The sequence below is a fragment of the Pipistrellus kuhlii genome, unplaced genomic scaffold, assembly GCF_014108245.1.
Source record: "Pipistrellus kuhlii isolate mPipKuh1 unplaced genomic scaffold, mPipKuh1.p scaffold_m20_p_20, whole genome shotgun sequence".
Classification (NCBI taxonomy): domain Eukaryota; kingdom Metazoa; phylum Chordata; class Mammalia; order Chiroptera; family Vespertilionidae; genus Pipistrellus; species Pipistrellus kuhlii.
Window position 1 is genome coordinate 16,158,956 of NW_023425516.1, and position 23,660 is coordinate 16,182,615.

The 23,660-nt window shown below is 40.9% G+C and overlaps 1 protein-coding gene and 1 long non-coding RNA gene across 5 annotated transcripts in view; both read right to left on the minus strand.

Annotated features, from left to right (window-relative positions):
* Positions 1-344: 344 nt before the first annotated feature.
* LOC123652854 lies at positions 345-4,336 on the minus strand. The gene is made up of 2 exons (XR_006742381.1): positions 686-4,336; positions 345-497 (listed from the first exon to the last, which is right to left on the minus strand). It is a non-coding gene; the product is annotated as an uncharacterized LOC123652854 (long non-coding RNA).
* An 894-nt stretch (positions 4,337-5,230) lies between these two features.
* The window catches only part of TMEM116 (transmembrane protein 116), a 39,343-nt gene continuing 20,913 nt past the window's right edge, over positions 5,231-23,660 (minus strand). For all 4 annotated transcript variants that reach the window (XM_045585628.1, XM_036449100.2, XM_045585629.1 and 1 more), the window contains 7 exons: positions 14,785-14,889; positions 13,735-13,784; positions 12,785-12,868; positions 12,314-12,452; positions 7,995-8,139; positions 7,338-7,411; positions 5,231-6,601 (listed from right to left, as the gene is read on the minus strand). In XM_045585628.1, coding sequence (XP_045441584.1) covers positions 6,395-6,601; positions 7,338-7,411; positions 7,995-8,139; positions 12,314-12,452; positions 12,785-12,868; positions 13,735-13,784; positions 14,785-14,889 — 804 coding nt within the window. In that variant the 3' untranslated portion in view covers positions 5,231-6,394. The remainder of the gene's footprint in view (positions 6,602-7,337; positions 7,412-7,994; positions 8,140-12,313; positions 12,453-12,784; positions 12,869-13,734; positions 13,785-14,784; positions 14,890-23,660) is intronic.

A 23,660-nucleotide genomic window follows, 5' to 3' on the forward strand; every position in this document is an offset into this window, starting at 1 on the left:
TTCTATTTCTGGGTTCTCTATTCTGTTTCATTGATCTATGTGTCTCATCATCAATATCACAGCCTTAAAATTGAGTAGAGTAGTTCCTCCGATGTTATTCTTCTCCAAAATTATTTTAACTATTGTATTTCCTTGCCTTCTGGAAAATTTATATTCACAATAAATATTTCACAATATACCCATATAACAAATATCAGGTTGTACACTTTAATACATATATTTTATTTGTGAATTATTCCCCAAAGAAGCTGAGGGAAGGGGAAGTTGAGGAAAGAAAATGCCAAAAGTTTGACAGAAAAAGAAGAAAAAACATGAACAGACAATTATTTAAAAATATAGAAATGTTCATGTGGTAGAAGCTTACTGGTAGAAAAACCAAAAGGAAGAGCTCCATTCATAAACATTCTGTCCAATTCCAGGAGCCTTGTGTATCAATTTTTCCTCCCTGAAAACACTCTTTCCCCAATCAATTGTTACAGGAAAACAAACTAAAATCACTATCCTATATAATAAAAGGCTAATATGCAAATTGTCCCCTCAATGGGGAGTTGACCAGGAGTTTGACCAAGGGGTGGGGCAAGCCGGGCAACTACCCATGGCCCCTCTGCCTGGCCTGCCCAGCCCAATCAGCCCAATTGGGGCAGGCCAGGCAGTCTCCATCTATGCACAAATTTGTGCACAGGACCTCTAGTCAGATAATAAATACTAAACTCCTATTTGACCAAAACTAAAAATATAAAAATGGTCCTTAAACATATTAAAACATGTCCAAAATCATTCAAACTAGAAAATACAAATGAACACTAAAATGCTATTTGTCACCTATCAGTTTGGTGAAAATTAAAATATTTTGTTTCTTAGACTGTAGGAGCAGACATTAATACATTGCTAGTGGGAATGCAAACTGGCAAAACCCTTCTGAAAGAGGATTGGCAATATCAAACAAAGTTACAAAAGCAGTTAGCACTGCCTTCCCCTTTCTAGGATTATTAATGCATGTGTGTAGTTTCAAAACAATGTAAACAACTAAAAGGATATACACAAGAGGATGATTGAAAAAATTAAGGAATATCTACAAGATGGAGTACTATGCAGCTGTAAAGAAAAATGAGAAAGATCTTTATAAACTTTTATGGAGTGATTTATAAGATTAATAATGTAAGTTTAAAAAGGAAAGTGTAAAATGTCACGCTACTTTTACATAAGAAGGGATAAAAGAAAGTATACATATATCTGCTAATTTGCAGAAAGAAATTAAAAAAACAACAACTAAATACTATTGAGATTGGTGAGTAGAATCTGGATGGAAAGAATGAGGACATGGGAACAGGTTAAAGACTAAAGGAGGTATACTTGGAGTACATTTTTTTCTATAGTGCTAACTTTTAGAATCATAGTAACATTTTATAAACCAAAAGGAAATACAAGCAGTAATATATGAGCCATACTATAATAAAAATGAATAATATAACCACACTGAATAGGTCTAGATGGAAAAGTATTAACCTAAATAATTTTGAAGAACATTATTTTGACCTCATACTGGAAGGCTAAATATAAAAATAACTCAACACAAACATGGTTCTCTAGTTCATATATTTGCTTTTTACAGAGGCAGGGTTAGTTATTCTAAAAATAATTTACATATATTCTAGGATTGAGCAAATAAGTATATATATTGTGAAAAATAGAGGAAAAAGAGAAAAGGATCAGAGGTTTGAAATGGGCTATATGGTACAGAGTAGGAAATGGTGCAAAAGGCATGGGACAGCAGAGGTCTGTGACCTAACCAAAGATCCAAAACCCCTGCTCTGGAACCTTTAGCTTCAATGACTCAAAAAAGTAATAGATGACAGGAGAAAGCTATTCCAGGAGAACAGGAACTGAGGAAAAAGTGGTTATGTAGTTTTTTCTTTTCTAGGAGTTAGATTCTGGGTCACAGTACTGGTTGGACTTCTGAAATTTTCTTCTCCTTGGTATACCCCCTTTATAAAAGATAGCAGGAGCACAGCTAAGGATCACTAAAAATTGTTCTTTGAGGGAGGTTGCAAAGTAAGGACACTCCTAAAGAAAGAGCACAACAGGAACAGGAAAAGACAAAGTCAAACAGCAGTTGTCATCATATAATACTCAGGAATAAGAGCAACTGTCCTTTTAGTATGCACTGCCTTCCAATTTTGGGGGAGAAATATAACACTGTCCAAACTGGCATAGCTTTGAGGTCCAGCCAAATGACTGTCTCAGACAGATTTGGGTTCCAGGGAATGCAAATGAGAGACAGAGGTCTGGGATCACTAGCTATTTCAGTTGGGCCATGACAATGACAATCCCAATTATTTACTTTGCCTCCTTCCCTGCCCTTTCTTCTATGAAATCAACTGGTTAGGGATAAGATTTGAAGTGATTTTTTTTTTCCAGAACTTCCCAGGTAGGATGCTTGAGAATGGGTTCTTCCCATATTAAACTACATGTCATCTTATAGCTAGTAGTAACTATACTTCAATGGATGCATGTTTATTAGGAGATACTCATCCATAGAAATCTAACAATGTTCAGACAATTGGAAGAAAAAGCATAAGATGTGGCCTATGACCTATCTGCTGATTCAAGGAAAATGGAGTATTATTAATTTGAATCAAAAGAAAGTCTTATTTGTCAAGAACTTCCCTAGTTATACACTTCAAAATAGAAAACTGGGTTTGGGCATGCCTTTTATTCAGGATGGGTATTCAGAGGTGATCTGGATTCTCTTGCGACTCTTGGCACTTGCTCAGGGCTAAAGAGAATCTTGACTTTACATGGTATTCTTTCGCATCAAGACTATACTTCAAAAACTTTTGAGCTTATCATTTATAGCCTATCTTTAAAATCAGGTCTTGTGAAGATAAAAATTGTGAAAACTCAACCATTTCACAATTTCAGAGCTGAATAGGACCATCTTCAGATACTATGCCCAAATGTGGACATTTCCCAAGTATGTTAAAGTGTTATTGTTGTTGACAATAAGCAATTCCAAAGAATAGTGTTACCAAGACAATATGATATAATGGATGCCCATGCCCTGGTCAACAGGTACATGAAGGAGCTAAAAGTGAAAGCAATATTTACTAGACATGTGGACAGAGAGAAACCTAATGAACACAGCCCTGTGTAGGGAGTACTTTAAATGTTTCACTTCTGGAGAGACTAGCATATTTTGAGAAGGGTGAAGCATAATGATGATTATTGGCCAAAGTCTTGGGAAGTACCAGGACCATTCATTTCTCAGTGATATCTGCACTATTTAGAATGCAATCCATTTTGAATCTTTCTCTAGAAGATATGCCACATTACGCAACTGTCATAGCTCATGAGTGTGGCCACAACTTGAGAATGAAGCATGACCATGTGTCCTGCAGATGTCATGGCCAGACCTCTGAATTATACATAAACTTACTACTGTAAATATGGGCCTCAGCAACTGCAGCTTCCACTATTTCCACAAGCTGTTACATAAGCACAAATGGGACTACCTATTTCATAAAACTTAGTTCCAAAGCTCCTTTGGAAACTCATATAATGGGAATAAAAGAGTGGAGGGTGAAGAATGTGATTATGGTAGTATCCTTGATTGTCCAAAAATCACTGTTGTTTGCTGGTTGAAGGGTTCAGTATGTACATTTGGATCCTGCTGCAAGAACTGCTGACTTCTAAGGGCAACTACACCTTGCCACTTCAGATCTCCAAGAATACTGTTATGGTGCCTCCATTACAGACAAATACCTACAAGCAAGGTACAGACATAGTGCAGATAAATACCTACAAGAAAGATGGTGCCCCTGGCAAATAACAAGGTTATTGTTATCAAGGCTGGTAGCAAAGCCTAGAGAATCAGTGTGTTAAAATCTTTGGAAAGGGCACAGAAGTTGCTCAGGAAAGTTGCTATCATCACATGAATACCAGGAGAGACAGGACAAGTCTAGAAACTGTGGTAGTGAATCTAAAGGGATTTTTAAGGTCTTCAGCAATTGTGACATAAAATGTGGTAGGGTGCTATGTGAAAACATCTAAAAGTTCCCACATATTGAAAAACATCAACACTTGGTTCCTCATACAGGTCACATGGTGTTGGGATGCAGAGATGTTTTTTTAAGCCACAGACAGGACTAATGAGAAGTTGCTGAAGGTGGTCCACAGAAGATCTGTATAAATCAAACTTGCTAAGATACCACTAGATTTCACTATGATTGCAACCTTACCTAGTGTCATGGGAGAGGTATTTGCAACAATTTTAAGAATTGACACTGTGTCTATGTCTATCTACCTCCTCCATGTGAATCCAAGGTTACAAAATCAACCTAACCTAGGTCTTTCTTAGCCTTTTATTATTTCTAATTTCCACTATTTTTTTTTGTTTGCCTATATCCATAGAAGATTTAAGACTAGTGTCAATGCAAAAGATTCATCTTGCAAAAACAAAATGAACAAATCTGACAAATATTTGGTAATTACCATCTTTCTGGTAATAAATCCAAATATGAAGTAATAATAAAAGAATATTTTAAAAAATTGACTCCTTAGTTCTGGTGTCCCTCAAGGTCTATGGAGATGGGAATACTTTCTTGCTTCCATTTGTCTTTCTATATGCCAAATGCTTGTTAGTTTTTAAATTTAAAAAAAAAGGTAAAGTAGCTCCCTGGGTGAGGCAATCTTTCTTGTCCTATGCTACCCAGAAATCAACTCTCCAGAGCTTTGGGGCAATGACAAGACTTAAGATATAATGTTAACAGAACAAGGCCATGTTAACCTCCAGAATAAGGCTGAAACTCATGGCCTAAAATCTAAAGAGCTATTATTGAGCTCCCTAAAATTCCTATGGAGAGCTCCTTTGGAAAACTCTCTGGAACTTCCTTTTCAGAGTATCCTATAAAATCACCCATTGTAACCCATGTCAATTTTCTTTAATTTTTAAGTATTTTGCATTGGACACACCAAAGAATTTATCAGGTGAGAATTATATGATTATGAGTTCCAGATATTTTATCATTCCAGTCAGTTTTGTCCACTTGACTGTCCCCTTTGTTTTGGCATCATAGAACAAGCCTCAGATTGGATTTGTTCATAACTAGAACGATCAAACATTACTTGTTATGTGATTCAAGAAGAAACAGATTAGACATTCCAACCCATAAATGAGGCTCTAGTGTAGTAATCTTCATCCCCCCCAAAAAATTCAAATTCTACTTACTAGTCATTCATTCATTTATTCTATAAACATATTTAGCTCTGTTAAGTTGAACCATATAAAATTGATATTAGACCTTTTCACCTACAAACATGGCACGTTCAAATGATTAAACCTAATTCAATTTTCAGCACTATTAAACCTTCTTTGGACTTCTGTTTGTAAAGGACAGTTTAGAGTTTTTGATTCCTAGAGTTTCCTCTAGTCATGATTTCTCTTAAATCTTATTATCCCCTGTAACTTCAAAAGACTGATTTTAATTTTCTAGAGTAGGATGGTCCCTATTGTCAAGTCTTAGAATGGCACTGAACATATGAGATTAGACTATGGTGTATCTTAGGATCTCACTGCCACTTTTCTCATAGTTGTTGTCCTTGCTTATTCTGAGTTTCCAAACCTCTTCAAAGAACAGAAACTTCCTTTGTCCAACCTCAGAGACAGAAATAGCAATGACATCTGAAAAAACTGTTGCATGCCGCCCTACTTCACTTGAAACCATGGGAATAGAGAGCCTGGAAGTGGCATCTTACCTAATAATAGACAAACATGTAAATTGACTGTATCTCAGATACGCCACCAGCCAATCATGAGTGATATGCAAATTAACCCAACAAAGATGGCAGTTAATTTGGATACACAGGTACCTAGTGATGGGCATGAGATACTTGTGTCGTCGCCATAGCGACGATGCAGGCATTCTGTCCCACCTCCGGTCTCTCAGGGCCTCTGGGCAGTGTTGGAAAGTGGGGCTTGAGCAGAAAGGGGCTGGGCTGGAGTGGAAAAACGATGCTGGCAGCCAGGGAAAGGAAAGTCCATTCTAGCATGAATCTTCGTACATTTGGGCTTCTAGTGTATAAATAATAAACTATAATTAATTTTTTCCAAGAAAAGACTTAGACAAGTTTAATATTCACTAAGGTAATAAGTCCTTCTCTTAGATGGAAACTGGCTTCATCTCCTTGAACAAAGACTTCAAGAATCACTAGTAAGTCTGAAATTAATGAAAAGATCCTGCCCAATTTACCTAGAATGGCTACTAAACCATGGCACTATATTCCCTTTCATTTCCATAGTATAAGGCATTGTTATAAAAGACTAAAGATGTTTCCCAACACTTTTCCCAATCCTTTTGTGTGGAATAACTGCAGTTCCTATATCCCAGTACTAGTTTCAAAAAGTAGTGGAGGTGCTGGTAGCAAAAGCAAGGGTAGAGTCCAATGGATCTAGGGCCCTGCTATAGAATCTCTTCTGTGAGCATAATAATGGTGTCTGGGTGTCTGCATCACGCCGAGATTCTTGCTTTAGTTGAAAGAACTTGTACTGTGTCCATCCATATACTGCACAGTTGAGCAGACCCTGGGATGATGCTGTTAGAGCCTGGAGAAGATGAAGGGGTGATGGAGCCCATCCTTCAGATTTTCATAGATCCAGGAAATAGTTCCCATTCCCTTTATTTATAAAGCATTGTTATATTTCTTCTAACCCATACCTCAAGATCTAGCATCAGTTTTTAATATTTTTCTAGCTCTCCTGAACTCGCTCTTTACACTGTACCTTGTCATGTATGATTGAGAGAGAGTTGGTCATATTTTTTAGTGTTTACATAAGGATAATAAAGTGGTTTCAATGCCCCTCCTTATTGCCCCATTTTCAGGTCAGGATTGAGAAAACTGCCCTATCAGCTTAGTCAACCCAAGAGCCTTCTTAAATTTGATAAAGGAAGAAAGAGAATTGTCCCATTTCTTTACTACTTCTCCATTCACCTAAGAATAACTCATTTATCCAATTCAATTCACTCTGGATGGGAGAGAATCATGTCATTATTAGTGCTTCATAAGAACATTTTTTTGTTTTTTTGTTACTTATCCCTTAAACACACATCAATAAAATGAAGTTGACCAGCCATAAATATGCTCTGAAATGCATGGGAGCATTTTCACAAAGTATCTACCATATCTGTGAGGAAAATTTCACATCCTTTATAACTAAATATATTTTCTTTTTTGCAATGTAGAAATACCCTGATGGGAAAAAATTTTTGCTTACAGAGTTACGGCAGTATAAAATAATAGGAAAGGAGGGCATGAGAAATGCTAGATGTTGAAGATGTTACCTGAAGTACATAGAGGGCCATGTGAAGCTTGGTGTCCTGTGGCTCAATCAGCTTTATGATCATCAAAATGACAGCTATGAAAACACAAAGTATAAATCTTATCAGCCCTGGCTACCTGAGCATAAAATTCTTCCATAATACATGCCTAAGCATTGTTAAAATGGAAGCTATAGGCAGAATGAAGAGCAACAGTATGATTAAGCAGTTATGTAAATCACTGGGGCTTTGGGTCTCCAATTTTTACTCCTCAGTGATTAAACTTTACAGATTATTAGTGTAGCAATGGTGGCAAGACATACTACAGGAAGATAGTCACACTTTTTAACATTTTCAAGTTTATCAAGCTCTTTTATAAACATTATCCAATCTGACCCTTACTACAACTTTATGTAGCAGGAAGGACAGGTATTAGTATCTCTGAGTTCTGTCAGGACATTTCCTCTCACATTAAGTTGCATCAGATGTCTAATTATCTTAACTTGCAAAACATAAGAAGAATTTGAGAAGGTTGGGAAAAACTGGAAAATATGAGTGAGAACTTAAATGTTACAAGCTGGACAGGAATTTGAAGGAATTCTTCTTTGTGAGACCTCTTTGTTTGATCAAAACCCCGTAATGCCCTCTTCATTGCCCAGCTCTTTCCAGTAAGATACCCACCTGGGCCCCAGCAGCACAAGAAGGCCACTGGGTAGAAGCGTACTCGCTGCTCTACAATGTGAATCACTGCCCACTGTTCACTTCCCAAAAAGCCAGTTGATTTCACAAACTTCTTATACAGAGTCTGGGCTTGGATGAGTAAGACCTAGACAGGGGTACAGCAGTGAATAGTTTGCCCAAGATTTAGTAACTTTCCAGGTCTATCCTCCTATAATTTTAGAAGGATCATTCTCTTAGGATCTGATAGAAGGAAAAGCCCATTCCTGTCTTTACTATCTGAGACCAGGCTTTTTCTAAGAGAAAATTATCTTCAGAATGAACTTTTGCTTGGATAGGGAAATAGACAGATATTAGCTAAACTTGTGGTTACCGTGTTCAAAATATGAACCTTAACAATAACCCTCAAGATGTTTATTCACTGAGACTGATCACAATATGCATGAGAAATAAAATTACTACTAAGATCTATGCTCTAGCCAGTTTTGCTCAGTGAATAGAGCCTTAGCCTGAGGACCAAAGGTTCCTAGATTTGGTTTTGGTTAAGGCACATACCTTGGTTGCAGACCTGGTCAGGGTGTGTGCAGGAGGCAACCAATCAATTATCTCACATCTGATATTTCTCTCTGTCTTTTCCTTTCTCTTTTCACTTTCTCTAAAAATCAATGGATAAATATCCTAGGGTGAGGATTAAAAAAAAAAAAAAAAATCTGCGCTAACTGGTTTGGCTCAGTGGATAGAGAATCGGCCTGCGGACTCAAGGGTCCCAGTTCCATTCAGGTCAAGGGCATTACCTTGGTTGTGGGCATGTCCCAGTGGGGGTGTGCAGGAGGCAGCTGATCAATGTTTCTCTCTCACTGATGTTTCTAACTCTCCCTCTCCCTTCCTCTCTATGAAAAAATCAATAAAAAATATATATATATATTTTTAAATCTAACCAGGCCCTCTTTTAAAACCCTTTATTAGAGGTTATGTTAGAAAGTATTCTATACTTAATATCCTTAAAATAAATGCTTTAGCAATGTGACTAAGCTTAAATTCTCAACTGTAAGAAAAAAGAAAAAAGTCTTTTCTTGCTCTTTAGCTAACTGAAAGAAATATAAATCAGTACAGAAGTCCAACATTATTTTAGTGGGGAGTGAATTATGTGATAATCTTGGTAACAACTTTGACCAAATTTAAAACTTTCCTCTAATAATTCAGATCCATACTCTAAATTAACAACCAATTAACTTAAAGTTTAGCCATTTAAGTTTCTTTTTTCCCACAGAAATAGGGTTCAAAAGGAGGTCTGAACTTATTTGAGAATATTCATGGCTAGTAGAATCAGTTCATCATCTGTTGTTTAAAAAAGAATCAGAATGCGCCCAGCTGGTTGAATGTTGACCTATGAACCAGCAGGTCACAGTTCGATTCCTAGTAAGGGCACATGCCTGGGTTGAGGGTTCGATCCCCAGTGTGGGGAATGCAGCCAGCCAATTAATGACTCTTTCGTGTTTCTCTCTTTCCCTCTCACCTTCCTCTCTGAAATCAATACAAATATGTTGTTGTTGTTTTTTAAAAAAAAGGAATCAGAATGACAATTCTGAATGCCCATTGAAGCCTGGGTTATTCTGAAGCAAACAAGAATCCCCAGGGTGCCAGGCTACCTATCTCTCTTGTCAATAAGTTCTAAATATAAACCATTAAAGCCATTTTAATGTAAATTAGCATTATGCGATCTTTACAAACTTGCTGATTTGAGCTAAGTTACCTCCATAACTTATATTTGAATTATCAAAGGAAATATCCGACAATTATATTTGGTTCACTGCCTGTACTAGGAAACAAAACATATTTAGGAGATAAATTTGGTCAGCAGGTAGATAGTTTGTAATCCCTGAACTAACATATGAAGAGAACATTTACTGAAAAAATAGATATGGCAAATTAGAAGGCATATTGCTTGCTTACTGATTTTGTACTAGGCCAGTGGTCAGCAAACTCATTAGTTAACGAAGCCAAATATCAACAGTACAATGATTGAAATTTCTTTTGAGAGCCAAATTTTTTAAACTTAAACTTCTTCTAATGCCACTTCTTCAAAATACACTCACCCAGGCTGTGGTATTTTGTGGAAGAGCCATACTCAAGGGGCCAAAGAGCCGCATGTGGCTTGCGTGCTGTAGTTTGCCGACCACCGTACTAGGCAATTATATATAAACTAGAGGCCCGATGCACAAAATTCGTGCAAGAGTGGGCCTTCCTTCCTCCAGGTGCCAGCACTGGCTACCCTCTGGCACCCAGGACCTGGGCTTCCCTCGCAGCCTCGGCTTCATCCAGAAGGACATCTGGTCTAATTAGCATATTATATTATGCTAATTATGCTTTTATTATTATAGATATCATTATAAATTATTATATATAATATCTTGTCTCATAGCTGATTATTTTAATTCTGATGATGTCAGGTGAATATTTAATAACTGTCTGAGTCACTTAGCACCTTAACCCAGTTAGACATATCATAATTACAAATTTATAGCCAATTAAGAATTGAGAAAAGAAAACTCTTTCATTATTTGGAAAATTAAACCAAATTTCATCCCACACATTCCAAAGTATCTATATATACTAGTATAAAACACTAATATGCAAATAGATCGAATGGCAGAACAACCAACGAACCAGTTGCTATGACATGCACTGACCACCAGGGGGCATGAGCAGAACATAGCAGGCGTCGGCAGCGTGAGGAACATGGAGGGCAGCAGCCATGGCAGGATGGTGGAGCAGGTAAGCAGGGGTGCCAGACCAAGGTGGGACACCAGTCGCTATCATCAGGGCAAGCCTCTGGTGGTTACTGAAAATTCTTAGCTCTCATGCACCGTGGTCCTGCCCGGCACTAGCACCCGCTGCTGGCACTGGAGCTGCCACTTCCACCCAGTGCCAGTGCCCAGTGCTGGCCCCTAACTCTTGGTGTCGTTAGCGATGTAAACTGTGGCTGCTGACTCCAATTGCCACTCCGGGCTTCTCCACCTCCCCCTGCTCCTGAGGGGTGATCAGGGCTGGCAGCTGCCTCTTGCACCCGCTGCTCACATGGCCCCACTCACAATTATTGCCAGAGCCACAACTCACTCCACTGTTAGCACTTGGCGCCAGTACCGATCACTCCTGAGGGCTTCTCCACCTCCTCCTGCTCCTGAGGGGTGATTGGGCAGCAGCTACTGATGGCACCAGCCCTGCTTGCACCTGCTGCTGGTGCCAGCCCCAGTTGCTCTGCACTGTAAGTGGGTGTGAGTGGGGCCGATGCCGTCAGAGCATGGGAATGGTGGCAGTGGGAGCAGGGCTGCCAGCAGACAGGGGACTGGAGGCTACAGTGGGAGGGGCTTGGTGGGGCTTGGAGCAGAGGATGGGCTGAGACTTGCCTCTGTGCCCACAGCAGCCTCACAGCCCACAGTTCCTTTAAAGTTGCACAAATTCATGCACTGGGCCCCTACCCCTATATAATAAAAGACTAATATGCAAATGGACCAAATGGTGCAACGACCAGTCACTATGATGCACATTGACCATCAGAGGGCAGATGCTCAACATAGGACCTGCCACCTGGTGGTCAGTGAGATCCCACAAGGGGAGCACCGCTCAGCTAGAAGTCAGGCTCACGGCAGCATTAACCCTACCAGATCTGAGGCCCTGGGCTCCTGAGCATTAAAGAGAAAAAACCAACATGATATAGAAAAATGTTAGTTACATGCAAACAAGTGGTTAGAATATGATGGAACTTGGAGACATTGTAGAAAATAGGTCTAGGCAAGGTACCAAAAATTAGGTACAGCAATATAGTGGCAGATTTGGAAATTACCAAAAAATCAGTATGGTGGTCTGGTAGGGTTAAGGATGTCTGACTGATGGCTTAGGCAGGAGCGGGCCTAAACCTTCAGTCAGGCTCCAAATTACAAGAGGATGCAGGCTGGGCTGAGGGGGACCCTCCCCCCCCCACACTCGAGTGCATGAATTTTGTTCCCTGAGCTTCTAGACTTGACACATTGTAGTTTTCTGCTCTGATCCTCCCTGGGGATCCACAAGAACATATATTACTTCTAGAATGAGGATAATCCCTAGAGAATGAATACAGGCACTTTTTCCCACTCATCATTTGATTTTGGGAAGTTCAAAAAACTAAGGTAATAATTAAGTTGTCAATATCTCCTAGCCACTCTGTTAAGTCTGGGACTATCAAAAGTGATTTCTACCTCATCTCTTCCAGGCCTTGGGAATACTCCCCAATCCCTCCCTATCCCCGCTTTCCCTCCATAAAGGCAGATAAGGTGGCACCATACCACAATGGTGAAGAGGCTGAGTAGAAAGCTGGTTAGGAAAACGATGAGCCCATAAAAGTAAAGTGTGCTACAGACTGATGTGTTGGCAGAAGGCAGGAGTTCAGCCATGGCTGATGGTGGTGAGTGCATCAGGATACACCTAAGAAGAGAATCAATGAATAAGAGTACTGCTACAGATATAAAACTAGAGAGATACCTATTAGTGCAACAAAAGTTCATGAGTATAAAATTTTACTTATCATTTTGCTAACACTTTGCTCTTTCTCTTAGACACATCATTTTCTAGTCACCTTGTTATATTTCTAAGTATGTATTTTCATAATGACTATATATTATTCTCACTATTCACATAGCTCGTTTAGAATACAACACCTTAGCCAGAATGTATGTAGAAAGTTCTCTTCTATCCCCATTTATAGAAAAGAATATGTGTTGACTACCGTGAAAATGATAGATTTGGTCCTTACTTACCCGTGGTTCTGGCTAAAGTTGTGGTAACATTCACTGGCATTGCCCAGACAAAACACAGGTATCATCAATAGAAGAGGTATCAGACTGGGAGGAAAAAAACTTGTCATCCTCATATTCAGACTGTTTTATGCCCTCTTCCATTTGCAAAATATTATCCTGTTCTTCTCCCTCCTCTATCATCCCACCACTCTCCACTTATACATATTCATTTAAATTCTCTAAGAAAAATCATTAAAAAACCTTAAGTATACTGTCTTTTTCAAAACCTGGGAAAGTGAAGTGAAGAATGCACTTTATACTTAGGGTAATGAACACTAACACAGTCTCATAGAGAGTCTCTGAGAGTTGTGTGGTCCTATAAAATTCAAGTGGGTCAAATGAAAGAAAAAATTTTAAAGGAGCTCTCTGCTTGCTCTGTTTCACTTTCCATGGTGACCAGAAATAACTTCATTCTCATAAGCCCTTTCCTGGGAGCTTTTCCAAAATCGACCTTTAAATAACCAATTATCTATCCAGAGGAAAAAATCCAGGAGTTGAAGTTACAAAATCTAAAACCAACTCTGTAATGACCTCTTAAATGAGATCCAGATTCCTTCTGGGCTTAATAATTTTAAGAATCTCACCCAATGTTATAAAGGTAGATGAGATCTTGAAAGCCCCTATTACAACTCTTTAAGAGATGTAGAAAGGAATTAAAAGACCAAAGACTTAAAGGGAAATACCTGATGGTCAAATAGAGGTGATGGCAGAATTGAGGCTAAAACCCAAATCTGTAATTTCAAACTGTTTGCCTATCCTATTTGTTACTTCCTATTCATTAAGATTTCAAGAGGACCTACGCATGACAGACTCAATAGATATAAAGGACACTGTTCTTTTATTTGTTCCCACCTAGACTCCAGAATAATGAGAGTCCACACCTTGCTAGGAAAGAAAGCAAAATATCTTACCTTGATGAAATAATGGCTATCTGACCAACTTGACAAGTATTATTTATAACCTATGAAAAGAATAAATGTGAGCAATATCTTCGGATACTGCCAATCATGTTATAATAAATACCAGGTCATTAAGTGTCACTTGATGGAAAAATTCCCAAGAGTCAGGTTGCTTCCGTTAAGAAATATTTGTTATAAAATTCAGTAAAATATTTCCTTAGCATTGGAGATAAGAGAATTTTATCTGTTACTATATTCTAAACTAGAGGCTTGGTGCACAAATTTGTGCAAGGGGGGAGGTCCCCTCAAACTAGCCAATCCTGGGGATCGGTCCTAAGCCAGCAGACAGACATCCCTCTCACAATCCTGGACCACGGGCTCCTAATTGCTCACCTGCCTGCCTCCCTGGTCACCCCTAACTGCCACCCCCCCCTACTGGCCTGATCACCCCTCACTGCCTCTGCATGCCGGCCTGATTACCCCCAACAGTTCCTCCTGTTGGCCTGGTTACCCCCAACTGCCCCTATGCCAGCCTAGTTGCCCCTCATTGCCCCCCCCCAGCCTAACTGCCCCAACTGACCACATGGTCATTCCTAATTGCCCCCCCAATAGCCTAGTTGCCTCTAACTGCCCCCCCTTCCAGCCTGGTTTCCCCTAATGCCCTCCCCGCCCCCCCCCCACCAGCCTGGTCGCCCCAGCAGGGAGTGGGCAGGAGGCAGCTGAATCGATGTTTCTCTCTCATCAATGTTTCTAACTCTCTATCCCTCTCCCTTCCTCTCTGTAAAAAATCAATAAAATATATTTAAAAAAAAGAAAAAGCCAGGCAGGAATGGCAGTACTGTGCATAATGTTTCCCATAATCGACTCTTTTTTTTTTTTTTTTTGGTGGCATGAGATATGAGAAAATCATGTTAACAGAATGGAAACTCAATGAGAATGTTTTCCTTTTATTAAACTCAATTAATTCACCTAGTCTGTGCTGAGTGTTTATACTATTGATCAAGAATATATGGGTTCATTTTGGCAAACTGTTCTTAACTATTAACTCTGAATAAAACTTACCAAGGAAAATGTGCTCTGTCCACTATGGGTGTGTTTCATCCTTAGTTCTTTGTACAGATACCAGATGTAATTGACGGTGTAAAGAAATGAAGAAATGTAGAATATCTAGGTAAAAAATCAAAGCAACCCATCATAACTGCCCCACTCTGATTTCCTTCGATTTATTCCATTATTTTCAATTATTTTTTAATTTCTTTATTGATTAATGTATTAGGTCTAGTAATAATTAATGTCGTTTTCTAATACTTTTAAATCGAATTTATTTAAACAATACAACAAAATTTAATCACCAATATAGTTGCCGTTGTTTTCTACTACTTGTGCCCAACGCTCAGGAAGCATTTTAATCCCTCTGTTGTAAAATTCTTGTGATTTTGATGCAAAAAATTCGGTCAATGCATTTTTGAGGCATTCTTCATTATTAAATTTTTTTCCAAGAAGAAAGTTTTGCAAAGAACGAAACAAATGGTAATCGGAAGGGGCAATATCAGGAGAATATGCAGGTTGAGGGAGAACTTCCCATTCCAACTGGCGCAGTTTTTCAGCAGTGATTCTTGCAGTATGCGGTCGTGCGTTATCGTGGTGAAGAATTACGCCCTTCCGATTAATCAGCGCAGGTTCTTTTTCTCTTAAAGCTTGGGCTAACCTTTCCAATTGGGCACTATACACTGCACTTGTAATGGTTTGGTTAGATGGTAAAAGTTCATAATGAAGAATTCCTTTAAAATTCCACCAAACACACAACATCACTTTTTTCGCATGCAAGTCAGGTTTTGGCGTGGGCTGCGGAGCCTCATTTTTGTCCAACCATTGAGGCCGCCTTTTCAAATTAACATACAGCACCCATTTTTCATCTCCGGTAACAATTTGCTCTAAAAACGGCAAATGGTTTTGACGAGAGAGGAGCGAACTACAAATTGTGACTCTTTGATTACGGTTGTTGTCGGTCAACTCATGAGGAACCCATTTTCCAAACTTTTGGACTTTGCCAAGTGCATGCAATTGATTGGAAATTGTTTTTTGTGAACAATTTAAAGTTGTCGCAAGCTCTTGTTGGGTAATTTGAGGATTTTGCACCAAAAGAGCTTGAAGAGCTTCTTGATCAAAATTGGACACACGGCCTCGACCACTCTTGTCATCTAACAAAAAATTTCCCTCGCGAAATTTCTCAAACCAACGCTGGCATTTTCTGGCGCTAACTGCATCTTGACCAAGAGCACTACAGATGTTTTTTGCAGCCTCACTTGCTTTTCTTCCTAATTAGAACTCGTAAAGCATGCAGTGCCAAATATGCTCTTCATCCGCCATCTTCTTAGCCCTAGTTTTGCAACAAAAACCAAACCAAACCAAACACAAACTTTTTCAAGCAAAACTTGTTAATTGCACTTCACACGTTCTGTAGATACCACGTGTTTGAAGGTCAATACAAGTCAACGCCAAGCAAGATTTTAAACGAATGTTTAAAAACGACATTAATTGTTACTAGACCCGATATTCCATACGTGTCCTTATTCCCCCATTCCTCCCCCCGCCCCTCCACTCAGGCCCTCACCACCCTGGTGTCTGTCTATTGGTTAGGCTTATATGCATGCATACAAGTCCTTTGGTTGATCTCTCCCCCTTACTCCCATCCTTCCCTATCCTCCCTCTGAGGTTTGACAGTCTGATGGATGCTTCTCTGTCTCTGGATCTGTTTTTTGTTCATCAGTATATGTTGCTCATTATTTTCTACAAATGAGTGAGATCATGTGATATTTCTCTTTCTCTGACTGACTTATTTCACTTAGCATAATGCTCTCTAGTTCCATCCATACTGTTGTAAATGGTAAGAATTCCTTCTTTTTTACCTCAATGTAGTATTCCATTGTGTAAATGTACCACTGTTTTTAATCCATTCATCTGCTGATGGGGACTTAGGCTGTTTCCAAATCTTAGCTATGGTGAATTGTGCTGCTATGAACATAGAGGGTGCATGTATCCTTTCTGATTGGTGTTTCTATCGGGTCTAGTAATAATAATATGCTAAAAGTTGTCCCAGAGGCTCCTTACATTGTCTTCATATTTTTGGATTCTTCTTTCTTTTTGTTTCTCAGCAGCTTTTAGAAGATTCTTGAGTGACCTTATAAATGTGGTCCTGAACTCCATGTCATCCTGTAGTTTATTTCCTCCATTGCCCCCTTTCGCAACAAGCATTTTGGCTGCTTTCCTGTGTTGATGGAGCGGCTTTGTGTGGTAGGTGACCCACAGGGGCCAGTAGCTCAGCCTTCCCAATCACCTGAGGTGGACAATCTTGGTATGAAAGGGCAGGGCGGGGCGAGGATGAGCTCCCAACTCCGCCCCGTAGGGCGGAGTTATCCCTAGCCCTCAAAACCCCTGGACCGGAAGAAATTCGCTCTCTTCCGCCATGCTGCCGGCATGAGTGGGGGAGCACATGCTAGCATGGTGAAGGCTCTCTTGCTTATTGCATCGGACTTGGCTCCCTGGTGGTCCTTGGGGATCACGAAGTCTGGGCATAACAGATGGGGGCGTCGTCCGGGATCCCCGGGACCATTAGGGAAAACCCGATCCGGAGAGTCTGACTGGCCGCGGTAGGTGTGTGCGCGCTCTGGAGGGACATAAAACCCCTCATGGAATTGGTGCCCGAAGACGCCTGGTGGACGCACCGTGAAGGCTACGGGCAGGAGGATCAGAAGACGTTCTGACCTCCCGGGAGGGCCCGAGAGGGACCCTCATATGGGGAGAGGAATGGCGTGAGCCGTTGCCTCACCTGCGGAAAGTGAGCCTTTCCCAGGTCTGAGTTTGGTATCTGTGGGCGACATGGCGCCCCAGGATGGAGCCGGCGAAGTGTGGCCGGCATGGTGGTTCGGGGCCCCCTGGCGGCGTTGGGTCGGAGGGGGGGCTCCTGTGGGGCTCAGTCTGCGCGTTGGAGCGCGGCTGGGCAGTGGTGGCCTCGCTCGGGGAGCAGGCACCTGGGTTAATTTGCTGGCTGCCTGGGAAGTGGAGCCGGGAAGCCGCTGGGGCGACCCGCGCTTTCTCCTCGGGGGCTGCCTGAGTAGTGTGGCTGGGGTGGCCAAAGCAGCCTCGCCCCAGGGGCCTGGGCCCTGGTGGCCTGGGCCAGCATAGAGACATTGGTCCCTGGAGACATCAGGTACCGGAGAAGAGCTCAAGGGCAAATCTCTGTGCTCAGTAAAGAGAAAAGGCCAGTTCAAAACGAGTGCGCATAGTTTTGGGCTGTGCTTAAAAACACTTTTCTGGGTACAGAATAAGTTTTAAAAGTGGTGGAGATAAATTAAAACTGGTTTCCCAAGTCATTTGTAAGCAGCTCTTGAAATTCCCCGCCATGAGGCGGAAACTAGATGGTAATGGTAACAAGTTTACGTGAATGGTGGTGAATGGCCGTTAATGGCTGAGAGTCTTCAGGTAAAGAATGTGTTCATTTGCATTTGTATGCTGCTCCAGATTCAGGAGTGGCAGGTAATTGGTGGTGAAGCAGCCCACAATGGTTAGTCTTCCTTGTCATTGGTATCAGCTAAGCAGAGTCATATAGCTACTTAAGTATGAATTGTGATTGACCTATGATTTTCTGACATTGTCTTAAATCCTAGTAAACTGCCTCTGGTGTGGAGAGGTCTAGGGGAGGCCGGAGAGCGCAAGACTATTAGCTCTCCTACAAAGAGATTATTCAGTGCTTTGTTTGAACTTCAGAAAAAAAAAAATTTTTGAGATCTGAAAAAACTGTATGATTAGATCTGTTGCTGAAACTTTACCCTAAGTAGGATATATTAAAAATGTAATGTTATTAATCTAAGAAATGCCAAATTTATTTGACTTGCCAGCTTTAAAAGTTCAAAGTATAAGTTGAATTAGGAAAAGTTAATTGCAGTAACTAGATGCCTAGAATATGGCAGGCTAAACTGTATTATATATGTTAAGAATAAGCAGTAATGATCAAAGATCTCAAGGATTGATTTATTCTCATTTGTCAGATGAAAAAGTATGTAATGCTTACACTTAAAAATTATTTTAAGTCAGTGATGCAGTATTTTTTTAAGTCAGTTTTTCTAAAGTAATGTTTAATGTAACATATGAAACTTTTATATTTGATTTGTTCTGTTTTGCTTTTCTCACATGCCATTGTTGTTGAATTTGGGCTTGTACCTGCATCTTGTATTTTGTTTAAACTTTGGGAATAATTTTTGGTTTCAGTCATGTGTATCTACTTTAGAATTGTGTTAAAATAATGTGAAAACAATTATTTGTATGATTAACCCCCCGAGACTGCTTGGACAATTTTCACCGATGTTCTGCAGTGGGGAGTAGAGGGGCTTAGAAATGTAGATAAATCTATATCTGTAGGGAAAATGTGGCATTTTACATTTCAGGTGGCTGTTAGAGGCCTGGGAACAGGTACTGGACCTGCTCCCTCCTCCCTTGCCTTTTAAAATTTGAGGCATGGTTATGTATTTTTGGAAGATAAGATTTTTATAGAAATTATAAAGAGTATGTCCTGACAGGTTAGCTAGGAGAGGCAAGCCTTTTAGTTTCCTGATGGGCATGGGGGCACCCTATTTAGTCTTGAGAGAGCCAATAGGACCCGTACATCAGCCCAGGAAGCCACCGGACAAACTGCCTGTTTTCCTTGGACATCAAGAAGGACTGTGGTCCTCGGAAGGAACACGTACTGGGGGAATGCAGCTGTTGAACTGGTCCAAAGTGGAACAACGGATCTTTGAGGAGCTAAAGAAGGCTCTCATCTCAGCAGCTGCCCTAGCCTTGCCGGACGACGCGGAGCCCTTCCACCCCTACGTGAGTGAGGTAAGAGACATTGCCAAAGGGGTTCTCACTCAGACTCTAGGTCCCTGGAAGAGACCTGTTGCCTATCTGTCTAAGAGACTGGACCCTGTGGCAGCCACAGCATTGTTGGTGAAGGAGGCAGATAAGTGGACTCTGGACCAGGAGCTAACCTGGATGGGCCAGGCTTTTCTCCTGGACCAGCCCTGTGTCCAGATTCAGAAAACTCTGGCCATCAACCCTGCCAGCCTGCTTCCAGATGATGATGATGGAACCCATTCATGACTGCACAGAGGTAACAGACGACAAGGTACTGTTCACGGATGGGAGCAGTTATGTTCAGGATGGGACCTGATATGCAGGGGCAGTGGTAGTCACCTTGGACCACACCATTTGGGCACAGTTCCAGAACTTTTGGCCTTAATCCAGGCCCTTTGATAGAGACACTGTGCCATCCACAAAGAAAAGAGGGTTACCAACTGCAGCCAGAAGGAATTGGCTGACCAGAAGCAAGCCACTGAAGGACCAGATGGTTGATGGACCCTCCAGATGACAAGACTGTTGGTCCCAGAGGCTCTAGGTCAGAGTTGCCCGGTGACACCAGGTTAAGTGTCACCAAGACTTCTGAACTTCTGTGAGGCAGAGTTGCTAGAAGTACTGTCTGTGCACAGGTAAATGCTAAGCAAGGTAAGGGGATCCCCCCTGGGAATTCAGGTCCCAGGGAACCTCCCCAGGAGAGCATTGGTAAGTGGATTTCAGAGATTAAACCACCAGCATTAGGGTCTAGTTTTTATAGACACTTCAGATTAGGTTGAAGTATACCCCACTATCAGATAACAGCCCCACCTTGGTAGCTAAGGTATCTCAGAGTATAGCTCTAGCCTTAGGACAGGTAGGTGCAACTCGGGAGGAAGGGGGTTTAACTAAATGTGTCTTAAAATCGGTGAAAACTGGACCAACCCCTGTCCTTTGCCCTCTTGAGGGCCAGGTGTACCCCTTATTGGGACAAGTTTCCCCTTTTTGGGAGGGGATCATGTATGGTAACCATTTCCTTGCTCAAGTCCTCACAGGCTCTGCAGTTTGCTTGTTCCAGATGCACTGCCAGTGCCCACCGCAGACCCTGTAGCCCCGGAACTCAATGTGGGTAAAGAAATCTGCTGCCCAAGGACTCAAAGGGATGCTGCACTTTATCCTGAGCACGCCCACTGCTGTTGAAGTAGATGGCACCCAGACCTGACTACATGACTCCCAGCTCCTGCGTGGCCTGAATCCTGGCAACTACAGGCCAGGAGGAGAACTGGTGCCTGCAGGAGGGGAACTGGACTTCAGTGAGGACAATACTGATGGGAACTGTGGTACTAAGGGTCTTGATAACTGTATTTGTTGTTTATGCTGAAAGGAAGTAGGCTGCTGAGTCAATGATTTGACTAGGCACATTAGACAAGGGGGGAATGAAAGGGCAGGGCGGGGCGAGGATGAGCTCCCAACTCCGCCCCGTAGGGCGGAGTTATCCCTAGCCCTCAAAACCCCTGGACCGGAAGAAATTCGCTCTCTTCCGCCATGCTGCCGGCATGAGTGGGGGAGCACATGCTAGCATGGTGAAGGCTCTCTTGCTTATTGCATCGGACTTGGCTCCCTGGTGGTCCTTGGGGATCACGAAGTCTGGGCATAACAGGTACACTCCTTTGTGGGCTGAGTGCAAAGTCTTGGTGAAGTTAAGCCTTGATTGCTGTTGATACTCTGGGAGCAATTGATCTCCAGGCCAATTTGCCACGGGGACCCGCTATGTTTATAATGGAAGAATAAACACGCTGTGCTGGAGACATACTCATGGTGCAGGACTTGTTTCAGTGGAGCTTTGGTGCTGAGTCTGCCTCTTGAATGTGTCACCTATGGATGTGAGGTGTTGAAATCTGTGTCTCACACTGAGCACTAGGTACACTGGCTTCTGGATCTCCAATGGGGTGCAGGTAAGCTACTGTCTGATGTCACCCTGCAGGAGCTACAGCAAGAACTATACAGTTCTCTCCTCCCTCCTTAGGATTTGTAGATTATGGAGCTGTCTGAACCTGTTTGCAAGTTAGCATCAATAGTGAAGGCCATTCATATGCAAAAGCCACTGTTTGGAGCTTGGGTGTGTTTATAGGCGGAGTCTCAGGGTGGCACTAGGCTAGGGAGTGGCAAACAACAATGGCTGGCAGTGAGCTGTCTGCGCCGACCACTTCCCCAAGTCTCGCACCCCAGCGCAGCAAACAATTATTCCTCTTCGCAGTTCTGCAAGCCAGCCACCTTCACTTTCCGACCCAATGGCAGACAGTCCAGCTTCTCTCCTGGAGTTTGGGTCTCACGAGTCTCACCTTTGGGTTGAAGAAAGCAACACCCGCTGCCAGCCAGGATCTGCAGCCAGCCCGTATTGCTTGCCCCATATCTCAGTTTTTCAGCATTTGTGCACTGAATGCTCCCCTCTCTTTCCGTCTGGTTGTAGAACTTCCACTCAGCCAGCCCTCCCATGGCTCTGGGTGACAGACATTTTGTCTTTTAGTTGTAGTTTTGAAATTGTTGTGCACGGCCACAGTTTAGGTGTGTTAACTTACACGGCCATCTTGGGTTCTCCTATAAATTCTATTCATCCCCTCTGATCTTGAGACATGACTTACACTGCCTGACTTTAGACCATTTTACTGCTCAAGTTTATCAGGAAAAAATAAAAGAACAGAACCTCAGATCAATACATTTTGTTCCTAAAAGATATACTAAGGAGAGACTAAAATAAAACTCCTGAGGGTAAGAAATTTATCTATCTTATTCACCCACGTGTACGCCAGAATGTAGTATAATGACTAGAACATTATAAACACTCAATAAACAGTTATCTAATAACTTTGATTTCCTTTATCTGAGGCCACAGACAGATGTAAATTTAGTTTCTTAAGAAAAATCCGTAGCAAAAGAATTTCCAAAATGTTTCCATCATTACAAAAGTGAACATTTAAAATAAGTGATGGTTTATAATAGGAAGTAAATTACATCTCTCTCCAATCATGACAGTAAAATTTGATATGTGATTCGATTTCCTCGTCTTTCTCTCTCCTCTTGAGATTTAAAGAGAATGCATTCTATAATGAGGGAACAGAAGTTTGAGAAAGCAATAGCTGGGTGGATGTGGTCAAAAGGGGAGAAAATGGGAGATATCTGTAATCATAATTTTTTAAAAGGCAATTTCATTTAAGCCCAGTAGAGGGAACCAGGATGTCATTATATCTGATAGATTATCTCCACGCTCATACCAGACACAGAAAATTCTAAACTTGGCCTTTCTTACAAATTAGAAAAAAATCTATTTAGAAAAAAAAATCTATTCAAGTCTGAGAGATATTGTTGTTAATAACCTTGACCATTGTGATGAATGTTAACCTTCTTCAATTTATAGATGACTATAAATGTATCACCTTAACTACTTTGTATTCTTTTGAGAAACTCAACTCTATCATCTTTACTCTCTTAAAATACCAGTGAGGCAAATAGTTACCGAATTACTAACATGTGTAAAGAAGAATCTATAACAGGAAAGACAAGCAAGAACCAAGCTTATATTGGTATAAACTTTATAACTTAAAAGTATTTTTACTTATAGACTGACATTTCATCCTATTTTTGTCATAAGAAAACCATGCTGATAAGTGAATTTTTTTAAGTGACTTATTTAAGGTCTGTTAGATGGCAGAAACTATTTTGCTTCCACTATTAATTAATGAAAAATGAATGTAAGAAGTTATTTGCCCCAAATCTCCCCTATACCAGCCTAAAGCAGATCCAACAAGGTTCTCCAGAGTCCTGATTTTCAATCAGGTCTTTTTTAAATAAATTGAGTCTGAGACTAAAGGAAACCTCAATGACTTTGGTTCAATCTTCTATAAGATGAAGATACTTAAAAATTATATAAAACGTGGTTTTTTTCTTTGTAAAATTGTTTTCAAAGATGGCAGCTCAAGCATATCATAGAAAATAGAGATAGAGTACAATCAAGTATAAAAATATTCGAGAATGAAAATTTTTAAACAAATTCCTGATTCTATGCTAACAGA